Source organism: Equus caballus, chromosome 27 (assembly GCF_041296265.1).
Source record: "Equus caballus isolate H_3958 breed thoroughbred chromosome 27, TB-T2T, whole genome shotgun sequence".
NCBI lineage: Eukaryota > Metazoa > Chordata > Mammalia > Perissodactyla > Equidae > Equus > Equus caballus.
The window spans coordinates 16,539,508-16,556,219 of record NC_091710.1 but is presented as its reverse complement, the minus strand read 5'-3'; the positions used below and the strand labels follow the sequence as shown (position 1 = coordinate 16,556,219).

The 16,712-nt window shown below is 36.4% G+C and overlaps 1 protein-coding gene across 1 annotated transcript; it reads left to right on the top strand.

Moving 5' to 3' along the window:
* The first annotated feature begins 2,935 nt into the window (after positions 1 to 2,935).
* Positions 2,936 to 3,892, top strand: LOC138921120 (olfactory receptor 2T1-like). The gene has a single exon (XM_070253512.1). The coding sequence runs from the start codon at positions 2,936 to 2,938 to the stop codon at positions 3,890 to 3,892; it is 957 nt and encodes a 318-aa protein (XP_070109613.1).
* The last annotated feature ends 12,820 nt before the right edge of the window (positions 3,893 to 16,712 follow it).

Genomic DNA, 16,712 nt, shown 5'->3' with positions numbered 1-16,712 from the left:
CTGAGAATTTATGCTGAAGACCATTTTCTTCAAGTCAAGAGATATTTAGAAAAAATATAGAATTTAACAGCTGAAATATTTCCACCAGGAGTGCCAAAGTCTATAGACCTGAAATTCAAGAGGTATTTATAACTGAAATTCACAGATTCTAGGTGAATGTGTAGATTGCTTAAATGAGAGATTGAGGATTCTCACACACTTATAGTTTTGCAATAATTAACATATATGGGTATAACATTGGTATTTTACCTTGCATTGTATAATATATTTTTCACTTGTAACTAAGAATTTCTTATTTAATCTATAGAATAGCCCTGATGTCATATCATCTAAAATTAATGTAAATGGGAACCAAGGCTCAGAGAGTTTGGGGAGAGAATACAGGGTAATAGAATTAATTAATATCATGTCAAGGAGAACTCAATTCATTTGATTCTAAATTTGGTTTTACTCTATGTCCACTACCTCATTTCAGAAGAAAATTCCTGTATAAAGTCACAGAATTATTCCAGACATTTTATGATAACTGTCAATTGTACTAAATCATAGGAAAGCAGTACAATCTTTGTCCAGCAGAAATTCAACAAGTATAATTCCTTCTCATTATGATTCAGCATAGTGAGACAGCAGATAATAAATTTAACCAAATAGGGCTTGCTGTCTGACAAATTAGACTTTTTATGTGCAATTGGGAGAGTAATGTCAGGCAGCTGCAAAATAGAGAAGACTTTAGAGTTTGCCTTTGTTATTGCAATTACTATAGAGCTGAGTGGAAAAACTAGTCAAAGGTAGATTTTTAAGAGATTTTTGGAATGAGTGTAATGGAAAGCAGAGAATGCTATTTGACTTTGTAAAGCAATACATCATTTTCTCTCTCTTCCTGGCATCACAGGGCATGATAAAAGTTAGACCCAAAATGTGAGAGGTGTGGAAGCAGTTGAAATACTACTAATATTTAGGATATTTCAATATCTGGAGAGCATTTTTCCTTCAGATACATATTTTAATAGGCGACATTAGTCGAAACTAGAAAGGTAAAAGAAAAATGAGGCAGATTCTAAATGGTGATGAAATGGTGCATGGTGTCAGGGAAAAATCTATGAAACCTGCCATCAAAGATTGTGAAATTGGAGGAAAAAAAACAGCTAAACACGAGAAACAACATTTGCTCTCTCAAAAATAAGCAGTCCTGGAGCTGGCCTGGTGGCATAGTGGTTAAGTTCATGCACTCTGCTTTGGCAGCCCAGGGTTCTCAGGTTCTGATCCTAGGCATGGGCCTAGCACCACTCATCAAGCCACGCTGTGGTGGCATCCCTCATAAAACAGAGGAATATTGACACAGATGTTAGCTCAACTACAATCTTCCTCAAGGAAAAAGAGGAAGATTGACAACAGATGTTATCTCAGGGTCAATCTTCCTCACAAAAAAAAACAAAAAGCAGTCTTGATTATACTAAATTATGTCATGTGGTCTTGTTTATGACTAGTTTTCATGAGTCACATTACTAATTACATATAGCTAAAAATTTAACAGATTCATGTTGTTGTGACACTTTATTTGGCAACTACAATAAATGTCTAGCTGTTTTTCTGTCTATTTTTCTGTAAGTAAGAGAACAGAGAGAATTGAGACTGCGTGGTCCAAACATCCCTGCACTAACAGATTGTGTGACCACAAGAATATCACTTTCAATCCACCATTGGTGAAATGGGGTTTACAGTTCCTCACTGCTTAGCTTTATTGTGAAGCTCAGTGATTCAATAGATGTGAAGAACTAGGCACAGGTAAACTCTTGACAATGTCATTATCATTGCTCTTAATAGTAAGTTTTTTTCAGCTCAGTTGACTCAAGTGTTCATATTTATTTTAATATTTTGAGAATAGACAAGTTTTATCAGTTTAATTCTCAATCATATTGGTAAAATATATCTTGCCTTATCCTATTTAATTCTAAAACACATGGAAATCATTCTCAACATTCAAAATGTTTTTTGTGGATATTTTTTTCTTCTATCATAACCTGAAATTATATAAAGTGCAGCTACTCAATTTGTTTTAATTTACAAATCACATTGAAAAATTTCCAGTTTCTAAAATTAATAGCTGAGTTATAGTTCAGGATGTATGTTCATGTGCTGTTTCCCCTGAATCCTAATTGTTAGTGCTAATTGCTAATAGGTAATGCCAATCATAATACCAATGCTAATTACTCATCATTCTAAAATTGAAATTTCTTTCTTAAAAATAAATAAAAATAATTCTAGAACAGTGAATGCCTCTTGCAATGGATAACCTTTTCATGTCTGAATTTGCAAGAGTAGTTTCCATTGCCCACTTTATTTCCTCCCATACAATTTTATTTCATCATGGATGAACTGACACCAAAAGAAACACTTATAATGTAGACAGTGACTCATGGCCCAAATGGGAGATCACCCATATTTGTGGCTAAACGGTAGACATAGACTACCCATAGCCAGACTTAAATATTCTGAAGATGATGGTGATGCTGATTATAATAAACATTTATTTAATAAAAATACTCATTTAAACACATCTAAGGTAGCATGTTCACACACACATGTGCACACACACCATATTAGGGTATGTTTAACTGCCGCATAGCATGCTATATACCTTTAGGTGGTGGTGTGTGTATCACTGTAGTACAATAGTACCAGCTGGTATAATCTTGTCCAATCCATTTAAAGAATTATTGATTTTAAATAATCAATTTTACTTAAAAACATTCTAGAAAAGATTGATTGCTAGGTGTCAGTGCCAAAGTACTAAGAAAAATATTTTTAAAAGTTTTCTTCCAACTTTTATGAGTTCGCTACGTAACAGTTAACCCATATTTTCTTTTCTTAATTGTGCATGAGTGATCATTTTATTCTGCAAATTTTAGGGCACAGCAGAGCCATCATGGAATCAATGCAAGTGGACAACACATCCTCTACAGACTTCACTTTCATGGGGTTGTTCAACAGAAAGGACATCTCAGGCCTTCTTTTTGTCATAATTTCTATCATCTTTTTCACTGCGCTGATGGCCAATGGGGTCATGATCTTCCTGATCCGCACTGACTCATGTCTCCACACTCCCATGTACTTCCTGCTCAGTCACCTCTCCTTCATTGACATGATGTACATCTCTACCATTGTGCCAAAGATGCTGGTTGACTACCTGTTGGGTCAAAGCACTATCTCCTTTTTGGGATGCACAGCTCAGCATTTCCTCTACCTCACCCTTGTGGGAGCCGAGTTCTTCCTGCTAGGCCTCATGGCCTATGACCGCTATGTGGCCATCTGCAATCCCCTCCGCTATCCTGTCCTCGTGAGCCGACGGGTCTGCTGGATGATCATAGCAGGTTCCTGGTTTGGGGGATCTTTGGATGGCTTTCTCCTAACTCCCATAACCATGAGCTTCCCCTTCTGCAATTCCCAGGAGATTAACCATTTCTTCTGTGAGGCACCTGCAGTCCTGAAGTTGGCATATGCAGACACAGCTCTCTATGAGACAGTGATGTATGTGTGCTGTGTTTTGATGCTGCTGATTCCTTTCTATGTGGTGATTGCCTCTTATGCCCAAATCCTGACCACAGTTCACCACATGAGCTCAGGGGAAGGGAGGAAGAAAGCATTTGCCACCTGCTCATCTCACATGATAGTGGTTACCTTGTTCTATGGGGCTGCCATGTACACCTACATGCTGCCACATTCTTACCACAGGCCAGACCAGGACAAAGTCTTCTCTGTGTTCTACACCATCCTCACACCCATGCTAAATCCCCTCATCTATAGTCTGAGGAATAAGGATGTGACCGGAGCTCTGAAGAGGGCACTGGGGAGAATCAAGGGTACACAAAGAGTGTCAGGGGATGCCTTTTGACAGTTTCTTCCCACTTAGCTGGTGACCAGTGGCCATGCTCTCAATGAACGATTAAACTGGAGGGTAGCATTCAACTGTGTAGATAAAAAAAAAAGTCAGTATAAGACATGTTTCCCCTTGGTCTCCTTTCCTTCACTCTTCATTCCTTTCTATGTCTTCCTTTTCTCCTGTGCTGTTCACATGTGTTCAAAATAAATGCACAGTGGTTTCCAGAAACACAAACTAAAATTTTTTTGCTCAGAAATTTTATCTTTTAGAGACAAAATAAATTGCATGACATTTTAAATGGCATGGATTATGCTGATGAGTGCAGGAGGGAAGATATTACTTTTTGAGTATATGCTACTATGTACAACTCTAGTTCACCATCTAAGGATAAAAGAAATATCCTCTTTTCTATTTATTAGAGTAATACTTTGACACAGCCTTTTAGGAAGATGGCTGGGTAGCTATCTACGTGTTCCAATTTGTAGGATAGTATGAAGAATCACTGAACATAATTTTCTTGAAAAGCCATTGCACTTACTACAATCATTAAGTGTTTTTTAAAAAATTTTGTGAAGAAACACAGTATTTAACTTTTGGTTGTTTGCAACATATTTGTGCAAACTATTTGTAGGATAAGGTAAAACTCATGGCTGAGAGTGAGGGACATTGCCCAGACAGACAACATGTGAGCACTGTGTGGCTGAGAGGGTTTCTGAGATGTTGGCAAAACACACATGGATATGAGTTGGGAGAATACTAAAATTATTTTTCAAATATATCGCAAAGTCGTCAAAGTTAAGCATATATGCCAGGTAATAGGAGTTAGCTCATGATTCATATCCATGCTGCCCAACAGTCCAGGAATTGAGGACAGAAAGGATGTGACAAACCATGTTCATTGTCCCATTTGATTATATGAGGAGTTTACTCAGGGACAAAAAGGGGTGACTTTATTAAATTATTAATGATCATAATTATAATCACATTGGTCAATCTGTCTAAAACTTAATAATTTATGTGCTTTATCAGGTTTATTATCCTATAACAACCTCATATGAAAAAGAAACGCTTTTTATAAGTTCTAATTTACAGATGAGAGCAATGGAGGTCAGGCGCACAAGGAACTTCTGTAGGGTATACATTTTTAATTAGTGCCCTACATCACAGGATTTCAAGGAATGCGATTGATAGAGCACTGTATCTTTCAGATACAGCTTCCTCATTCATTCTTCCATTCATTATAGCTGTTAGCTAGATAGTCAAAGCACCTGCATTTAAGAAGTTTGTATTCCAATGGAAGAAAGACAACGAAAATAAAGAACAACAAGGAAGCAAGTAAACAAATGACTTATATTCCCACCATAACGTATGTGGCAGCAAAGACTAAAACTGAACATATCCAAAGCTTTATATGTTCAAGAATTTCCTTGCACACAAGAAATTCCTTGGGTGAATTTCCAGCAGATGTGTATGCATAGTCTTCAGCAAAAGACACATGGTAACAGACGAAAATTAGAAACTACTTAAAAACATACTGTGAAATGGATAGGTAAATTGTGAGACATTCATACAATAAGAATAGATGTTTCAATACTACTAGCAACAACATGGATTAATCTCGGAAACGTAATGCTGAACTGAAAAGGCAAGTCACAAAAGAATATATTTATATAAAATACAGATCCAGAAAAAACTGTGTTTGGGGAAGGTTAGTGGCTGGAAGGGTAGATGATGGGCTTCTGGGGTTTCCTGTTTCTTGAAGTAGATGCAGATTATACACCTATGGTTCACTTTGAAAAAAATTATCAAGTTCAAATTTATTTGTTTAATATTTTTGTATTTTAATTATGCTCCAATTAAGAGTTAAAATATAGCCTATACATACATATATATATATCACTTTTTCTTTGTGCATTCATCCATCAGTGGATGTTTAGGTTGTTTCCATTCCTTGGTTATTGTAAAAAATGCTGCAATAAACATGAGGGTGCAGATATCTCTTTGAGATAGTGATTTCATTTCATTCAGGTATATAATCATAAGTGGAATTGCTGGACCATATAGTAGTTTTATTTTTAAGTTTTGAGGAACCCCATACTGTTTTCCATAGTGACTGCACAAGTTTACATTCCTACCAACAGTGTACAAAGGTTCCCCTTTCTTCATATCCTTGCCAACACATTATTTCCTGTCATTTTGATGACAGCTATTCTAACAGGTGTGGTATAATATCTCATCTTGTTGTACACTTTAAACTAATGCAGTATTGTATGTCACCTATATCTCAGTAAAATTTGGAAAAATATAATTCATAATATAATGTATTGTGTACAAGAAATACAATAACACAATTGGATAATGAAAATAAGTGGAGGTCTACTCAAACTATGGTGTTCAAAGAAGAAAATTCTGAGCAGGCAATCTTTGAGCAGGAAAGGAAAAGGCATAGGAAGATCCAAGCAGAGAGCATTCCAGGTAGGAAGAATAGCAAGTGTCAATGTACTGACACAGGGAAGGTAAGTTCAGAAGGCTAGACAGTGGTGCTGGCCTGAAACGAGTGATAGGAAAAGTGGGTAGGGACCAGATCAGGAGGTCCTTATATACTGTGGTACAGAAGTTAGCACTTTATTTACATTGCAATAAAATATCATTAGTGGATTTCAGGTAAAAGAAAGGCAGATCATGACTAACATGCTGATGACATTTTTCTGGCTGCTTTGTAGAGAATGGACTGTAGATGAAAGCATTAAAGTAGGAAGAATTTTTTGGAGGGTTTTCATGCATTCTGAGGAGAGATGCTCCTGGCATGGGTTAGAATTTTAGGTGTGAAGGTAAGAACTGCAATAACCGGGGATGTATTCTTAAGACATGGATAATAGAAGTTGATGATGAGTAGAGGGTATGGTGTAAGGGAAATAGGATAATCAAGGAGAGTCCCCAGATGTTGGGACTGAACAATTAAGTGAATGGTAGATATATTTGATGAAATAGAGTAAAGCAGGGTTTGTGAATAGAATTAAGAATTTTCTTTCAATCACCTTAAGTCTGAAATGTCTATTGAATATCTAAGATAAAAAGTCAGATAAGAAGCTAGATATTTTTGTCTACATATCTTTGGAGTTGTTAGGTGTGAAGATAGGTTTTAATAGTCATTGATAAGCAGATGGGTGTAAAGACGGGAGATTAGATTAAAAGAGATCACCTAAGAAGGGATTGTGTAGATAGAGATGAAAGGAACTGAAGAACTGGGGCCAGGGAATTTAAGAGGTGGCAACGGAAGGATGGAAAAGATGTAAAACACCCAGGGGATAACGATGTGCTAGAAACTTAGAAAAAAATTTCTTTCTAACAGAAGGGCGATGTCCACCATGTGACGTATTGGGCATAGTTCAAGTACTCTGAAGAGGAAAGCTGATCACCTGAGTAGACAAACTAATAGTCCATTTTGTTCTCCACAGAGGGGTTTCAATGGAGTATTGGAGAATACCCTATGAAATAGATTAAGCACAAAAAGAGGTTTACAAATTGGAGAAAAGTACAGGATTTTGCTCAGAATATCAGATGAAAGATGAACTTATATCTGGAGAGTTATGTGTGGTTAAAGGAAGATTTTTAATTTTTTCAATATAGATAATATTAACACTTTTTTTTGGATTTTGACAAGAATAGTCTGGTGTTGAAGGAGGAATCAGTGATTCAAGGGAGAAAGAGGGGTATTTCAAGAAGAGCACCTGTCAATTGGGTGAAAGAGGTTCCAGAACCCCATTGGAAGGCTAAATTTTGGATGAGAGCAGAAACAGTTCCTCATGAAAAACAGGGATACAAGCAATAAGAGGGAAAACAAAATGGAATATCTTCAAGTATGTTGCCTCATTTTCATTATTTCTGCCACCTAACCCCTCACTGTTTTGCAGCTACCTGCTTGTTTCTTTTAACACATGGCTGACAGATGGATTGCTCTTATTGTGCAGACACTATCTACTAGAGCCAAATTTTTCTTTGAAATAATTGACCATTTCATTTCACTGCTTAAACTTGTTTAGTCTATGAGATTGATTTAAGTAGATGCATGTGAAAACTTTTAAATCTCTTCTGTTTGGCCTGTCTCATTCACTGGGAACTCTCAGCAAAGCTCAAATAGTCCGCAGTCCATCTACAGTTGCTATTTGCTTAGAGTCTCTAGATTTCTAACTTCCTGAGTTTAGCATCATTACAGAGGACTCTGATGCATGGCAACACTAAGGATGGGTATGAACAGCCAGGTGAAGAGAAACATAGTGTGAGGTCTCAAACATAGGAACTTCTGATCTCACAGATCTTGGGCCCAACACAGCAGTGTGTGGAAGTGTTCTGGTTCCTCAATGTGGCCGCTCTCTGAAAAAAGAGTCTGATGAGCTGTCCTTTTGCGTTTTTATGGAGGCTTCATTACATAGTCATGATTGATTAAGTCATTGGCCATTGGCAGTTGATTCAACCTCAAACCATCCTCTCCTCTCTCAATAATCAGGGGGGAGTACTGAAAGTTTTAATTCTCTGATCACATGACTGGTTCTCCTGGTGGCCAGCCCCCACCCCTGGGTGCTTCCAAAAGTCACCTTTCACATAACAAAAGAACCATTATCAATCTAAACACTTAGAAAATTCCAAGGGTTTTGAGAGCTGTGAGCCAGGAACTGAGGACCACTATCAAATATATGTGAGAAGTATATATTTTAATTATCTAAATGGCCAAATACATATAAATCACAATATTGTACTGCTCAATAAAGTTTGAATATTTTTTATCTGATTTGTAATGAGGTTGAGTAACTTTTTATTGGTTTGTCAGTCAGAGTTCCTTTTTTGTAAAGTGCCTATTCAAGTGTTTTGCCCATTCCTTATTAAATTTCTCCCTTTTAATATATACATATTTTTTAATAAACATGCTCTTTTGTTTTTAGTTTATTATATGATGTGCTAGTTTGCAACTTATCCTTGTATTTAAATCATGTTTGTATATGCATGGAATAATTGACATTTTCCTTTATGTTAGTGTTTTTTGTGTCTTAACTAATTCTTCCATATCCTAAAGTCGTTGAAGGTGTTCTCCTATCCTATCTTCTAAAAGCTTCATAGTATTTTCTTTGTTCACATTTTCATCTTTACCCACCTAGAAGAGATTCATGGTGTATAAGAGGAAAATTTTCCATATGAATCAACAATTTTCCCAGAAAAATGTAATGATAACTCTTTTCCTTTTTTCTGATTTGCAGTGACATCTCTATCCCTTTTTCAAACACACTCATAAAAAACTTTCTCTATTTTTGATATCCCCGAATCTTGTCCTTCCATTCTTTCATATGCCCTCTCTATTGAGAATTTGTGCCTATTCCTTTAGTGTCAACTACATGGGTAAATTCAATAATTAATTCTGTTTTCATTGCATTTGATCCATCAGAAGCACTTGACCCCCAATTGAGAATGTATGGGTTTTGTTGTTTGTTTTTGTTCACTTGGCTTCAAGTGCCCTATATTGTGATGGTTTTATTCCTACACAACTGTTTGTTTCTCTGAGATCTCTAATTTTTTTTTCTGGCATAACTTCTCCAGGTTCATTTCTAAATATTGGAGTTTACCATGCTCAGTCACTGGCCGCCTTCTCATCTTTTCTATACCTATTCCCAGGTAAGCTTATTTAGGTTTTTGGTTTACCATGTAATATGTATATAGTGATGACTCCAGTCCAGAACTCTTTTTTGCATTCCAGATGCATCCATCCAGCTCCTTACCCAATATGGCCACTTGAATGTCTAATTGTTTTCCCTAACATGCCATTCACCAAACCGAACAGATGTAGACTTTCCTAGGCCCACTGAAGGCAACTCCTCCCTTCCAGTTGGTCTATGTGAGCTCTTGGACATCTTTATCTTGATACCATCAAATCAGTGAGCAAATCCTGCTGGCTCTTATCTCCAGACTACATCTAGTCTCTAACCATTTCTTAAATAGGTTCCAGTTTTATCTCAGTCCTCTAATGGTTATTTCTAAAGTAGCAGCTAAGGTGAAAACACATCAGAGCATGTCAGTGCTGTGGTGAAAACACTGCTATAGCTTGTTATTTCACTGGGAGTGAATTCTAAATTCCTTATGATAAGCTACAAGGACCCTTCCAATATGTCCCCTCCCATAACTTCTTGGCATCTGCTCCTGCTACTCTCCCCTTCACTCACTGTGCTGCCCCACTTGCCTTGTCCTTTCTTGAACAAGCCAAGCACACTCCCACCTCAGGACTATTCCACTGGATTTTTTCTCTGTTTGGGATTGTCTTATCCCAGCTATATTCTTGGTTAAAACCCTTCTCTCGTTAAGATTTTTCTCAAATGTTATCCTCCTAAAATGATCTATACCGTCCATGATGCTTTGAAAAGCAACAAACAGGATCTCATCCTGAGCAATTCCTCTCCTCACTTATTCTACTCTACTATTTCTATAGCATTTGAAACTGTTTATCATACTATAGCTAGCTTACCTATTCTATTTAATTTTAATGTTTGTTTCCCTGTTAAAATGGCAGCTCCTTGAAGACAAGGGCCTTTGCCTATTTTGAGAACTAATATTCCAATGGTCTTGAGCAATGGCTGCATACGGTAGAAACTCAGTAAATAATTATCATATGAATTAGTCACAGAATGCCCATAAATTCATGGATACATTTCTCAATTCTTTATTTTGTTTCTCTGTTTTATTTGTCTCACAATGTGTCAATTTCATATTGTTTGAATTAGTGTAGTATTGAAATAAATCTTGATTTCTAGAATGACAATTTTACCTTCATTGTTCTTATTTAACATTATTTTCACTGCTATTGTTGGCCTTTTGATCTTTGTTAGAAGAGTTAGATTTTCAAATTAAATATATATATATGTTTCATTAACATTACATTGAATTTGCATCTCTATTTCTATCTTTATCTCTATGTATCTAACTCTATCAATCTCTATATCCATCTCTATCTATTATCTCAATCAAACAATTTCATTTTTAACATATGCCATTATTACGTTGAAGTATTTAAGATAAATAACCAATGTCTTGACATTCTAGTCCTATTAGGCATTTGTAAAAAGCAATAACAGTGCACAGTCTGCTTGTACTAACCCCTGCCATAGGAGTTACTTAAAATCTACAAAATCTCAATGGCTTACAGCATGAGTGTTTACATCTCAGCTTATTGAAGATATCATTCTTCTGTCTTGTGACTTCCTTTGTTTATTGTTGAGAAGTCAGGTCTCAACTTAACTGTAACTACGTTAAGTAATCTCTTCTTTCTGTAGCTCATTTTGTAATTTTCTCTTTGTCTTTGATGTTGCACAGTTTCACTATAAGATGCCTACCTGTGGGTATCCTTTTATTTATTCTGCTGGGTATTTATTAGGTATCTTTCATAAGTATGTAGATGAATTTTAAGAGTTCTGGAAAATTATTGGTGATTTTCAATTATGGACCATTGGCAGGGGCCCTGGCAATTTGTTCACGTGATATACCTTTTTGCAACATAAACCATACTTCCTTTTGCAAATGTGCAAAAGAAATATATTTAAACTACCTCCATTTGCATTTTTATATCTTATAATTTGAAGAATAATCCACAGACATGCTTCTCACTCTGATGCTTCAAGTATTTTAAAATTCATTTGCAATCTCAAGGTAACCTAATGTCCAAAACAATTTTTAAATTTAAAAACAATTTTTAAAATTAAGAACAACATTAAAGAACATTTTCCAGTTTAACTCAAAATGGATCAAAGCCCAAAAAGTAAAATTATAAACTCTTACAATAAAACACAGGAAATCTCTACGACATTTGATTTAGCAATGATTTATTGGATATGAAATGGAAATCACAGGAAAACAACAAAAATAGATAAGTTGGACTAAGTCATATTTTAAAACGTCTGGTTACCAAAGGTCACTGTCAAGAAAGTGAAGAACCAACCCACAGAATGGAAGAAAATATTTGCGTATCATATATCTGATAAGAGATTAATATCAGAGTCCATAAAGAATCTACAACTCAATAACAACCGCCACACATACACATACAAAAGTAAAAAATAAAAATTGGGTAAGAGACTTGGATAGATATTTCTCTGAAGAATATATACAAATGGCCAATAAGCACATGAAAAAATGCTCAACATCATTAGCCATTAGGAAAATGAAAATCTGTGATACTTCTTTGTATATATTGGATATTAACCCCTTATCTGATACATGGTTTGCAAATATCTTCTCCTAATTGTTAGGTTGTCTTTTCATTTTGTTGATGGTTTCCTTTGCTGTGCAGAAGCTTTTTAGTTTGATGTAGTCCCATTTGTTCATTCTTTCTTTTGTTTTCCTTGCCTGGTCAGACATGGGACTTGAAAATATGCTGCTCAGATCTATGTCAAAGAGCGTACTGCCTATGTTTTCTTCTAGAAGTCTCATGGTTTCAGGTCTTACTTTCAAGTCTTTAATCCATTTTGAGTTGACTTTTGTGCATGGTGTAAGGGAATTGTCTACTTTCATTCTTTTGCGTGTGGCTGTCCAGTTTTCCCAACACCATTTATTGAACAGACTCTCCTTTCTCCATCGTATGCTCTTGGCTCCCTTGTTGAATATTAGCTGTTCATAAACATGTTGGTTTGCTTCTGCGCTCTCAATTCTGTTCCATTGATCTGTGTGTTTGTTTTTGTGCCAGTACTATGCTGTTTTGGTTACTATGGCTTTAAGTAAAATTTGTAATCAGGGAGTGTGTTACCTCCAGCCTTGTCCTTTTTTCTCAGGAATCCTTTGGCTATGCAGCTCTACAACAACAACAAAATAACAATCCAATTAGAAAATCTGCAAAAGATCTGAACAGAGATTTCTCCACAGAAGATATATGGATGGCCAACAGGCATATGAAAAGATGCTCAACATCATTAGCTCTCAGGGAAATGCAAATCAGAACTACAATGAGGTATCACCTCCCTCCAGTCAGAATGGCTAGAATTAACAAGACAGGAAACAACAAATGCAGGACAAGATGTGGAAAGAAGGGAACACTTGTTGACTGCTGGTGGCAGTGCAAACTGGTGCAGCCACTATGGAAAGCAGTATGGAGTATCCGCAGAAAATTAAGGATAGATCTACCATATGATCCGGCTATTCCATTGCTGGGTATTTATCCAAAGAACTTGAAAACACAAAGGCATAAAGATACTTGCACCCCTATGTTCATTACAGCATTATACACAATAGCCAAGACGTGTAAGTAACCTAGGTGTCCATCAAGGCACAAATGGATAGCAAAGATGTGGTATTTATACACAATGGACTACTACTCAGCCATAGAAAATGATGAAATCTGGCCTTTTGTGGCAACATGGATGGACCTTGAGGGTATTATGCTGAGTGAAATAAGTCAGAGGGAGAAAGTCAGACGCCATGTGATCTCAATCATAAGTAGAAGATAAAAACAACAACAAACAAACACGTAGCATTGGATATTGGATTGGCGGTTACCATAGGGGAAGGGGAGAGGGGGGAGGACAAAAGGGCTGATTAGGCTCACATGTGAGGGGATGGACTATAATTAGTTTTTGGGTGGTGAACATGATGTAATGTACACAGAATTCAAAATATGATGTACATCCAAAAATAATAATAAATAAATAAATAAATTGAACGGTATCAAGAAAAAAGATTAAAAAAAAGAAAAAGAAAAATCAAAACCACATTGATATAACACTTTGTACTCTGCCCAACAGGTGATTCCGGACTGTCCGCCACGTGCTTCTGGCACGTCTGAGAGGTGGTTCCAACATGCCCGGCAGGTCATTTCGGAGAGTCGTCCAAGTGGTTCTGGCGTAGCCCGCAGGTGATTTTGGCGTGTCCGGCAGGTGGTTCAGGCATGGCCGTCACGTGGTTCCAGTCTGTCCAGGACGTGTTTCCAGCTTCTCCGGCAGGTGGTTCTGGTACGTCTGAGAGGTGGTTCCGCCATGGCTGGCAGGTGATCCCGGACTGTCCCCCAGGTGGTTCTGGCATAGCCAGCAGTTGATATTGGCCTGTCCGGCAGGTGGTTCCAGCGAGTCGAACAGGTGGCTCCGGCGTTCCGGTACTCATTAGGATAAAGAAAAAAATAGGAAATAAGAAATATTGGTAAGAATGTGGAGAAATTGGAACACTGTGCATTGCTGGTGGGAATGTAACATGGTTCAGCCACTGTGGAAAAAGTTTGGCAATTCCTCAAAAAAAATATAGAATTACTCTGTGATCCCGTAATTCTACTTCCTGGTATATATCACAAAAAAATCAAACCAGGGACTCAAACATATATCTTTACAAGGTTGTTCATAGCAACATTGTTAAGGATAACCAAAAGGTGGAAGCACCCCAATCGTTCATCAACATATGAAAGAATAAACAAAATATGACATTTACAAACAAAGTGATGTCACTCAGCCTTAAAAGGAAATGCATTTCTGATATATGTCACAACATGCATGAATCTTGAAGACATTATGCTACGTGAAATTAGCATAAGAGTAAATATTATCCGATTCCACTCACAAGAAGTAACTAGAAGAGGAAGATCCAGAGAGACAGAAAGTAGAATAGAGGACATCAGGGACTGGGGGCCAGGGTATAGTGAGTTATTGTTTAGTGGGCACAGAAGTTTTATTTGGGATAATGAAAATGTTCCATTGATGCATAGTAGTAACAGTTGTACAACATTGTGAATATACTTAACACCTCTGAATTGTACACTTACAAATGGTTAAAATGATAAATCTTATGTTTAGTACATTTCATCACAATAAAATATTTAAAATTATTTATTTAATAACAAAGAAAATTCAGATGCAAACACGTGGACTATTATGTAAAGGCAATAAATGTGAGTTAATAAGTATCCATATAAGATATTCTGCAACTGAGGAAAGAATAATAAAATATATTTACATCACATCATAAATGGAAGAGAAATATTTCAGTAAAAATAAGTACTTGTTTCTTGGAATTTTTAAAATCCAATTACAGAAGTCATTCATATGATTGAGTGATTTATATCATATGCAGATATAAATTTATAGGTATATATATACTTTTTTCTCAAATATATGCTGCATCTATACCTGATTTGACACAAATTACGATGTATAAGTAGACAATATAAAACATTACATTCTCAACACCAAAAGTCAGAAAGGTCACTGCACAGGAGACGTTAAAATATCCTAAAATCTTACACTACACATATACACACATAGAACATATTTTGAGAATTCTCATGGTTTTACGTGTTTCTCCTTCTATCACTGCTGGAGGAGAACATCATAAAGAACCGGGTGGCTGGTGAATGGAAGTTGCTCCTTTTTTTCCTCATGAAAGGCGGTGCTAAGATGCATCTGACCTGCCTTCTCCAGGGTCATCTAGAGGGTGCTTCCACACAGTCTTGGTAACTGCCACCACAACAGATCATCTGGGCACTGACTTTTTCCCCCTGCTTTAACCACTATTTTTCTCCGCCCATCCCATCTGCTCTCTGGATCACATTCCTCAAGAAAACACTTGCAATACAGTACCTATTTCCCAAAATCAATTTTCTGGTAAGCTCAAGCTAAGGAAAATTATATATGAGAGTAATTTAATAGCAGTTATTGCAAATTGAACCCCAATCCTAAAATAGTAGGAGACACACAAACTGTTCTAAAGTATCAAAATTAATAAAAAAATCCTCAGCCAACCATACTAGAATAATTGAATTATCTTTTTCTTTTTCCTATAGAAAATGGTATTGTCTTATAAAGCACAATCACAGAATATGCAGCACAAAATTTTTGGAAAAAAATGGTTAAAGTGTTATATCAAGCAGTTAAATAACAAGATTATGTTAGCGTTTTTCTGAATTTCTTTTCAGTATTTGTTGGCTTTTTCAATTTGTAATTCAAAAGAATTTCTTTTCTCATCAAATGAGAATATTTATGTTTGAAACGAACTGTGTAATCATGCTTTTATATCCTTTTTCTTAAGGAAGTCTCCCCATATTACATAAACTTTAGGCTCAGAAAACCTTAAATCCCACCGTCATTTATGCACATAGCCAGGAGAGGTAAATGTGAATTGCATGATAAAGGGCCAAGAGATAATGCAGAGGGAGATATTAGCATAGCAATACACCTTGGCCTAGGATTTTTTTCCAGAGTGTAAGCATTTGGGATAATATTGGAAAAGAGGGGAAAGGGAATCTTATTGTTCTTTAAGTAAGTCAGAGATTTCATTTTCTTATTGCTTTTAGTTGTTTCATTACATATTTCAAATCCTTTGCAGCGATGAAATTTTTCTTATATCATTATGAGTGAAACTGGTGGCCAAGTGACTATTAATAATTGTTTTAAAAGTCATGTGGGATAAGCAACCTATTATCAGACTCCCACTAGGCTCCTGATAGATAACTTCTGTGACACCTGGGTCACCATGGTAACAGTCGTTTAAGTTGTTTTTGAGGAACTGAGAGTTGACTCCTTGTCCACTTCAGGCTGGTTGACACCACTGACATGTCAAGTATGCCTACATGAATGTTCGATAGGTGACCCTTTGACATCAGGAGGTGCCAAAAACTCCACCAGTCAGATCATGCTAAGGCCACCATTTTATGAACACAGATCGTATGAAAAGCCATGCAGCTTGACTACATTTACATAGATCATCAATTATCTCAGTTTTCCTTACCTCCAATCATCTATCCCCACACTTCAGAGCACCCTGCCCCTTTATCCCATAAATACCGCTAATGCCCATTTGCTGGTAGGTGGATTTGAGACGTGTT

What these genes read in the sequence shown, in the direction of transcription:
- LOC138921120 (XM_070253512.1), top strand. Translation starts at nt 2,936, where the DNA reads ATGCAAGTGGACAACACATCCTCTACAGACTTCACTTTCATGGGGTTG.